This window comes from Fopius arisanus, unplaced genomic scaffold, assembly GCF_000806365.1.
Source record: "Fopius arisanus strain USDA-PBARC FA_bdor unplaced genomic scaffold, ASM80636v1 scaffold00009, whole genome shotgun sequence".
In the NCBI taxonomy this organism is placed as follows: Eukaryota; Metazoa; Arthropoda; class Insecta; order Hymenoptera; family Braconidae; genus Fopius; species Fopius arisanus.
This window is the reverse complement of record NW_011887748.1, coordinates 529,126-537,599: the sequence shown is the minus strand read 5'-3', so window position 1 is coordinate 537,599 and position 8,474 is coordinate 529,126. Positions and strand designations below refer to the sequence as shown.

Sequence of the window (8,474 nt, the reverse complement as noted above, 5' to 3'; positions counted from 1 at the left end):
TTAAGGGTCACATGGGGGCAAAAAAGTTACCGAGTGGGCTGACGGGCAGACACCCCCATTGCGTGTGGCGCCCTCCCTCTCTTGGGGTGCAGTACTACGATGTAGCTGGGGTCACTCGAACCCCCAGAACTGAGCCTCTACTTTAGTCAATCCTCTTTGGAAATTACTTCAGGTCGAAATCGAACCGTATAAAATTCGTGCAAGATGGCGGAATGAGTTTAGGGACCCCAGATTGGATTAATGATTCTAGTTATTCTAGTCTCTTTCAGAGATATTTGAGGAATCAGAGGAAATCGTTCTTTATCTTTCAATTCTAACCTTTGATTTATCCATCATCGGGAGTATGATCTCATAATAGTTTGACCAATTGAATATTAATAATTGCAATGTCAACTCGTTATTTGAGGAAAGTTTACGGTGGATCTGTGATTTCCAAACAGGATCATGAAGAAACGAGTGATAATGAACCCATCGTCAGCGATAAAAAACCGAAGCAGTTCAATATGTTCAATCTGGTAAATATCACAACAATTCAATTTTATTATCAGACGCATTTAAACTTAATCATAGTATAAATGTATTTATGAAAGAATGGATTGCTTGAAAATAATTTTTGGTTTTGTTCTACCGCGAAAATAATGCAGAGCACTTTATATGAACAATAACAATCTATATAAAAAGAATTGAATTGTGTACGAAGGGTAAATTAACTCGTTATTTTATTCTAGTTGAACGGTGATTTCGATAGTGACACCAGAGAAGAGGATGATGAGAACATCGACCCAGAGCTCAGCCCGGACTCGTCGAACCCCTGTCCAATGAAGCCAAAGAGAAAGAAGAAAAAAAAGAAGAAAGACAGATCAAAATTGGAGGACGTGTCGAGAGAAGAATCTCAGGATGAGATCGACGAGATAGATCGTAGTGTACGTGAAGTTAATAAACTCCTGGGTGAGCCTGTCGCTGGTTCCAGTAAAATTGATCAGAAGCCAGCGGTAAAAACGAAGAACAGCATAATGAGCATTGAGCACAAGTATCTGAATCCCCACAACGAGTTAAAACGCATCTGCGGAAGTAAAATTCTACCAGGAGATCAGAATAAAGCGAGGGGACGAGGTAGAACTAATCATCTTCGTAAAACATGGCTGACGACAATTCCTGATTGGTTTCCAGTGAGCAAAGCTGGCCTTTCAATGACCATCGACCGAACGGAAGACTCCAGTGATGGTCTTCAATACTTTGTCTTCACTCACAGCTCTGCATACAGAAATGTGCAGGATAAATTTCTCTTAGCAGTGGAGAATCCCAATCCAGAAGCCATAATCAACATTATCAATGCAAATCCCTGTCACGTGGACTCTCTTTTACAGTTCTCTGACATCTCTAAATTCAACGAGGATCTCCAGATGGCTGCGGAATTGGTGGAGAGAGCAGTGCATTGTTTGGAATGTGCATTCCATCCGCTATTTAATTTGACAACTGGCAACTGCAGATTGAACTACAACAACCAGACAAATCGTCCCTTCTTTCTCGCTTTATTCAAACATCTGACGTTTATTGGTGGCAGAGCTTGCTACAGAACTAGTCTAGAACTTTCTAAAGCCCTTCTCTCATTAGATCCCGTTGGTGATCCAATGGCAGTTGTCTTGTCGATCGATTTTTATGCATTGAGAGCAAAGGAATATGAGTGGTTCATAGACTTTTGTAATCTTTGGAATGTAGAGAGAAATCTCACTCAATTGCCTAATATCGCCTACAGCCTGGCACTAGCTCATTTTCGCATCGATGATAAAGAGAGCTGCAGGGAAAAAGCTGATAAACTCCTGCAGGATGCCCTTTTCATGTTTCCAGGGGTTCTCCTAGAACTACTTGATAAATGTGGAGTGTCCACTGATACGAGAGTCCTGGGTCATGATTACTTCGGATGTAGAGCTAATAGCTCGACGAGTCCTGCCCTGGAGAAACTCCAGACTCTTTACGTCGTGCGTACTTTTCGCTTGTGGAAAGAGGCAGATATTTTACCCTGGTTGGAGAGCAATGTTACTGCTGTTATGGATAGAATCGATGCTGGGGATGATTACGCAAAATTCTGTGAGACAAAGAGAAGTGTGAGGTACCAGGGACAACCACCGAGAAATATTTTGAGGCACATCGTTCTGTCGGATCTCAAGGAAGTGTCTGTCGTGCAGAATGCCAGTCAGTCGCAGACTCATGTGTTTTCTCATGATCCTTATCCACCTATGAACTCTATAGATATCTACCCCCGGGCTGGAACTCGGAGGCAGCAGAGTCAGGATGACGGTTTAAATACCAATTTATTCGCTCTATTTGTCTCGTCACTTTTCAGGGATCTTGAGAGACATGTGCGTAATCCAGAGCCTCACGTCAATCAAGAAGAGGAGAGGGGTCATCCAGAGGAGTTTGATTGAGATATTTAAAGTTTATCTTCATTAATGCGAAAAATTTACTGTGGAGACATAATAAGTGACAAATTTGGTAATTTTGTTCGCAAATACCAGTTCAGGAAAAAATATCGGGGAAGATCTGCTTCTTTAATCATGGCTGAACGTGAAAAAAAATATACAGAATAGTCCGTTAATTATTACTAGAAAATTTTATCACCATTGAATTATTTATCAATAGTTTTGAAGTCTTTTATTTCGATTTTTTGAAATGTATTATCATCAGGGAAAAGTAACTGTATCAAGCATATTGTGTAAATAATGAACATATGATTTTTAGAAGCTTTTGGCACTTTATACTAATTTCACCATTCTGTTGATTTAGTAGGCTAACAGGAGAATGATACACGTAATTTTCTGTAATTATTTCAATCTTTTGGGAATAAATTCGGTAAATTATTAAAAACTTTATTGACATTACATGTTATTCTCCTTAGATAGGACTCAACACCAGTAAATCGAACGAATTCAGCGACATAACATTGGAACACAAAATTACAATAAAGAAAAAGAACCCATGATTCCTATTTACAACCATACGCAATCATTGTGTAATTTAAAATCGTCCACAATCACAATTCATTAATGTTAACTTCTTCCTGATAATTGAATCAATGATTACGAGAAGTTCTCAGTGTGATGTGCGTTAAGGTTTTTTCAATTGTCTCGCATTAATTAAATGCTATACCATACCTGTTAACATATCTATTTTTGGTGAGGAGTGGATTGCACAAAAAACTCATAGAAAATATGCGTAAAAAAAGTGATGGATTCATAAAAATTGATTAGCTAAAATGTTCACTTGTTCGTACGAGTGTTTTTTTTTTCTGATTCGAATACTTGAGTGTTTATAGGAGACTGCGAAATGCTGGATTGAAACGGCAGATACCCGGCCCGTACTCTTGATAATCCTTTTTCGTATGGCACACTTGATAAAATTCAGGCTCACTGGCTAACAGAGCACCACCAAACCAAACTGCACAGCGTTGCTTGTGATGAGAGATTACACGTACATCGATTGCTGTTGGCTGAAAATAAAGGTATACTATTAATTACCTCAGACTATTTTTTTCAACTATCAATCAATAAAAGAGAAAATTATCTCGAACAATCTTTTGGAACTGATGAGAGATAATTGACTCAATTGTTACGTAAGCTATTAAAAATTATTATTTAATTACCGTAATATGACCACCACTGAGTTTTTCACTCAATTTTAATCGCGTATCAACCGTTTTCTTTACATCTCTCTGCAATCTCCTACCAAAGTCTTTGAACATCGTTGAACCACCGGACAATACAATATTTTTGTACAATGGTCTTCTCACATCGATGGGACAACTTTGAATTACATCATCCACAATTTCTCCCAAAGGAGTCGTGAAATCGGGGTTTGCAAACTGTAAACATTGAGTACTCAAGCATTTGACAACAAACAGAGACAAAGTCGATGGATTTAAAAATTTATACCTCAGGATGGAAGAAAATTTCAGGACCTAGAAATCGTTCATATCCCACATCAACATTGAAAGATTGCTGTGTGATATTATTAATCCCCGTATACTGTTTTATCTTGGTTGGATCACTATCGTACTTGGAAAATTCTTTGGCAATATCAGGACATATGTAGCAATGTTTCTCCTTAATTGCTTTGGCAGTCTCGAGAGACTGTTCCGGAGGAATGCCAACTTCTCGTTCTCTCAAGAGACTCTGTATGAAGTAAGTGATGTCTCTTCCGGCTATTGGAATGTGCTTGATACAACTTCCTATGACGAAACCATCAGCCACTGGAATGACATGAGTAACGCCATCACCACTGTCCACGACAACACCAGTTAGCACCCTGTTGTCTACAGATTTAGCTGTCCAGGAAGCAGCCAGTGCCAGGACAGCTTGAACCGCGATGTACAGTCCAGGAACGTTGAAAGATTCGAACATTATTTCAGCGAGATATTCACGATTCTCTGGTGTGTTCAGGGGAGGCTCTGTCAGGAGGAAATGATGATCCTCAGGCTCTGCTTTTAGATACTTGAAAATGCATTGCTGGAGGAATCTCTCCATTAAATCCCAGTCTTCAACGAGTCCATGTCTAACGGGATACTGGAAAAATTATGGCTTGTTATCTTCGCGCAGGATGTATTACTCGATTATCTACTGACAGACTTATAGAAATTCCTGACTGAGAAAAGATAAAATCTGAAAATTACTGGATATTTTTGATAGTATTTTGGTGGAATAAACTGGAGAGATGATGATTTTATTTGGAGAACAAATAACTGTAGCTCCACGTACTTTAATAGAATAACCAGGTGAACTGAATGCCTCATATCCGATATAAAAATCAAGATCTTCCACGCCCTTTGTCACACGTCTGGCCGAGTTATCGCCGACTTTTGCTGTTTCCTTGATGGCTATCGCCGATGGAATGGTCAACTGTGGATCACGATTTCCAGCGAATCCTAATTTTGTGTACCTGGAAAATTTTCCGTCATTCTCACGTAGCATTAGATAATTAATGAGTTTATGAAACGATTGGTGACTGATTACTGACGAATCGGCATATATTTATCGCGGCAGGGGTGTTAGTCACTTCCTAGCCTCACTTTCCCAACCCAAAACCTCATTTTCTATATATTAATCAATTTAAATTGAAGAGAATCAACTTACCCTGTTCCTACATCAATTACACATGCGGGAGGATGTCCTAACATTTTGGATAATAGTTAATTGTTTATACGGACTGAGGTTTTTTAAACGAAAGTCTTTTTGACAACTACGGCGATGAAGACACATACACACACAAATGACGCACCTTCTTTTACACTCACGAATGTGAGCTGCGTATCTCTCGAATTTGTCATTTCGAGAGTATCGAATCGATCGAATCACTGCTGCAATTGCTTTTTGAAATAGTCATTATCGCCTTTTATTATTTTACTTTATCGATATACTATGAATTTAATCATCTGATTGATTATCATAATTTCAAACAGATTGTTTAATTATTCATAAAAATGCAACTTTCGAATTTTGTTTTTTGTGATTTCCCAATTTTTAATTATCGTGTAATTGTATTCTTTTATCTTTCAAATATTAGGAATAAAGGGAATCCTTGGTAAAATAAGAAGACATTTTTTATAAAACATAACGAGTTTATTTCCATCTATCACATAATATAAATCCGCCAGGCAATTCATCTTTTTACAATAATTTCTACTCTAGTCAGATGAAGTTTTCACCCATCGTCCCACAAAAATTGTACCCCACAATAAAAAATAGAATCCAATTTACAATGCGTCGAGGAATGAACAATTTTACCCAACTAAAAAAAAAGATTACAAAAAAATAAATGACCTGCCTCAATCAATGATGAAAATTCACCAGTTAATACAGCAATATTAGATAAAAATAAATAATTTGTTCAGGTATTGTTCAGTCTCAAAAAGTTCCAAGTCCGTTCACGAAATCTCTAGAAATTCCATTAGTTTAATCGACTTCTTCAACAGTAGGTCCGGAGTAGTCCTGTCCACCACCCTGGCGATACTGGGCTCCACAATCCTGAGGCATCTGTTGTCCACCCTGATGGATCTTGCTCATGATGGGTGAGCACTGCTTCTGGATCTCCTCCAGTTTGTGGCTGTACTCGGCCTTCTCAGCCAAGGTATTATTATCCAGCCACAGGATGGTGTCATCACAGAGTCCCTTGACCCTGTCCTTATCCTGCTGACTAAGACGTGCCCCACTGTCCTCCACAGCCTGTTTAACCGAGAAAACATATGCTTCAAGTTGATTACGAGCCGCAACGTTCTCTCGCTGCTGCTGATCTTGATCCCGATATCTCTCAGCCTCAGAGAGCATGCGATCGATTTCCTCCCTGGAGAGTCTGCCCTTGTCGTTGGTAATACGGACATCATTACTGCGACCGCTTGCTGTGTCCTTGGCGGTGACATGGAGTATACCATTGGCATCCAGATCAAAGGTGACATCGATCTTGGGAATGCCTCTGGGCGCTGGGGCAATACCACTGAGCTCAAACCTTCCAAGCAAGTTGTTATCTTTCGTCATAGCCCTTTCACCCTCGAAAACTTGAATAGTAACGCCAGGTTGGTTATCAGCGTACGTTGTGAATGTCTGTGACTGCTTGCAGGGGATACGTGCATTCCTCTCGATGATATTCGTCATCATACCACCAGCTGTCTCAATTCCCAGTGACAAGGGAGCAACATCCACAAGAAGTACATCCTGAAGTGTTGAGCTTTTGTCTCCCTCGCCAGTTAAAATAGCTGCCTGAACTGCTGCCCCATACGCCACTGCCTCATCAGGGTTAATTGAGAGATTCAGCTGTTTACCACAGAAGAAATTCTGCAGCATCGACTGGATCTTTGGAATCCTCGTGGAGCCTCCAACGAGAACAACATCATGGACCGATGATTTATCCATTTTAGCGTCAGCAAGTGCCTTCTCCACTGGCTGAAGTGTCGATCTGAAGAGATCAGCGCACAGCTCCTCAAACCTGGCCCTCGAGACTTTGGTGTAGAAGTCAATGCCCTCGAAGAGTGCATCAATCTCGATGGTTGCCTCTGTACTCGATGACAATGTACGTTTAGCTCTCTCAGCAGCTGTTCTCAATCTCCTCAGTGCTCTCGAGTTGATCTTGAGATTCTTCCTGAATTTCCTCTCGAATTCGTTACAAAGATGATCTACAAGACGTGAATCAAAATCTTCGCCACCCAGGTGTGTGTCACCGGCCGTTGATCTCACCTCGAAGAGGGAACCCTCGTCGATGGTTAGGATGGAGACATCGAAGGTACCACCACCGAGATCAAATATGAGAACATTCCTCTCACCTTTCAAGTTCTTATCCAATCCATAGGCGAGTGCCGCAGCTGTTGGTTCGTTGATAATTCTGAGTACATTAATTCCAGCGATAACACCAGCATCTTTAGTTGCTTGACGTTGTGAATCGTTGAAATATGCTGGAACTGTGATGACAGCGTCACGTACCTTCTCCCCGAGATATGCCTCAGCTGTCTCCTTCATCTTGGTCAAGACCATGGAGCTGATCTCCTCGGGGTTGAACCTCTTCCTCTCACCGCGGAACTCTACCTCAATCTTTGGCTTTCCACTCTCACCGATGACTTTGAATGGCCAGTGCTTCATGTCCGCCTGGATCTTCGGGTCGTCGAATTTACGGCCAATTAACCTTTTGGCGTCGAAAACCGTGTTCGATGGATTCATCGCCACTTGGTTCTTGGCTGCATCTCCAATCAACCTCTCGGTGTCAGTAAAGGCAACGTAGGATGGTGTTGTTCTGTTGCCCTGGTCATTGGCGATTATTTCCACTTTTCCTTGTTGCCACACACCCACACATGAGTATGTGGTTCCCAAATCAATACCAATTGCTGGCATTTTGTTGTTTGTTTTACTCCTCTCAGTCGTGTAACTCGTTTCACTTTTATTCATTTACTGGTGGCGAGACGTTGTGGAGCAGCTCCTTATATACTATCTCCATCGAGTCGCCCTACTGCGCATGACTCCGCCGGATAGTTCTCTGACATTCGAGAATAATCTACTTTTGGTTTTTAATGTTTTTTTGGGTTTTTTTCAGTTTTTTATGTCATTAGGCAGTCTCTCAAGGGAAAAATGGAGGGACAGTTTTTTTTTCGATTTTTTTTAGTGGTGATTTCATGAAGTTATCGGGTTTTTTGGGATTTCTTCTTTTGGATTTTGTGGCTGAGCTCCAAGTACATTCTAGAACACGTCAGACGTTGGGTAGTGATCGATTAAATTTCGGGACCGGAGATTGTTCTAGAGTAATGAATAAAAAAGGGTTTGCAAATACTCGATTTTTCAATATTTTTGGGAGAAATTCGATTAAACAATGAATCATTCAAGGAGTGGAATTTAAAAATTGAAATTTCGATTTTTTTGTTACAATCTATGTATTTGCAATCCTTCAGTGATTTATGCAAATATTTCAGCGAAAAATTCATAGAGATTAAATTTTGAACAGAA

The 8,474-nt window shown here is 40.2% G+C and overlaps 3 protein-coding genes across 3 annotated transcripts; 1 reads left to right on the top strand and 2 right to left on the bottom strand.

Moving 5' to 3' along the window:
• Positions 1-249: 249 nt before the first annotated feature.
• Nulp1 (Nuclear localized protein 1) lies at positions 250-2,911 on the top strand. The gene is made up of 2 exons (XM_011316814.1): positions 250-515; positions 729-2,911. Exons 1-2 carry the CDS (start codon positions 387-389, stop codon positions 2,424-2,426), a joined length of 1,827 nt encoding a protein of 608 aa, XP_011315116.1. The 5' UTR covers positions 250-386; the 3' UTR covers positions 2,427-2,911.
• Positions 2,847-5,282, bottom strand: Arp3 (Actin-related protein 3). Its single transcript, XM_011316815.1, has 5 exons — positions 5,127-5,282; positions 4,752-4,932; positions 3,930-4,559; positions 3,641-3,859; positions 2,847-3,487 (listed from the first exon to the last, which is right to left on the bottom strand). The coding sequence occupies exons 1-5, from the start codon at positions 5,168-5,170 to the stop codon at positions 3,308-3,310; spliced, it is 1,254 nt and encodes a 417-aa protein (XP_011315117.1). The 5' UTR covers positions 5,171-5,282; the 3' UTR covers positions 2,847-3,307.
• A 308-nt stretch (positions 5,283-5,590) lies between these two features.
• LOC105274024 (heat shock protein 70 A1) lies at positions 5,591-7,886 on the bottom strand. Its single transcript, XM_011316813.1, has one exon. The coding sequence runs from the start codon at positions 7,866-7,868 to the stop codon at positions 5,946-5,948; it is 1,923 nt and encodes a 640-aa protein (XP_011315115.1). The 5' UTR covers positions 7,869-7,886; the 3' UTR covers positions 5,591-5,945.
• Positions 7,887-8,474: the final 588 nt, after the last annotated feature.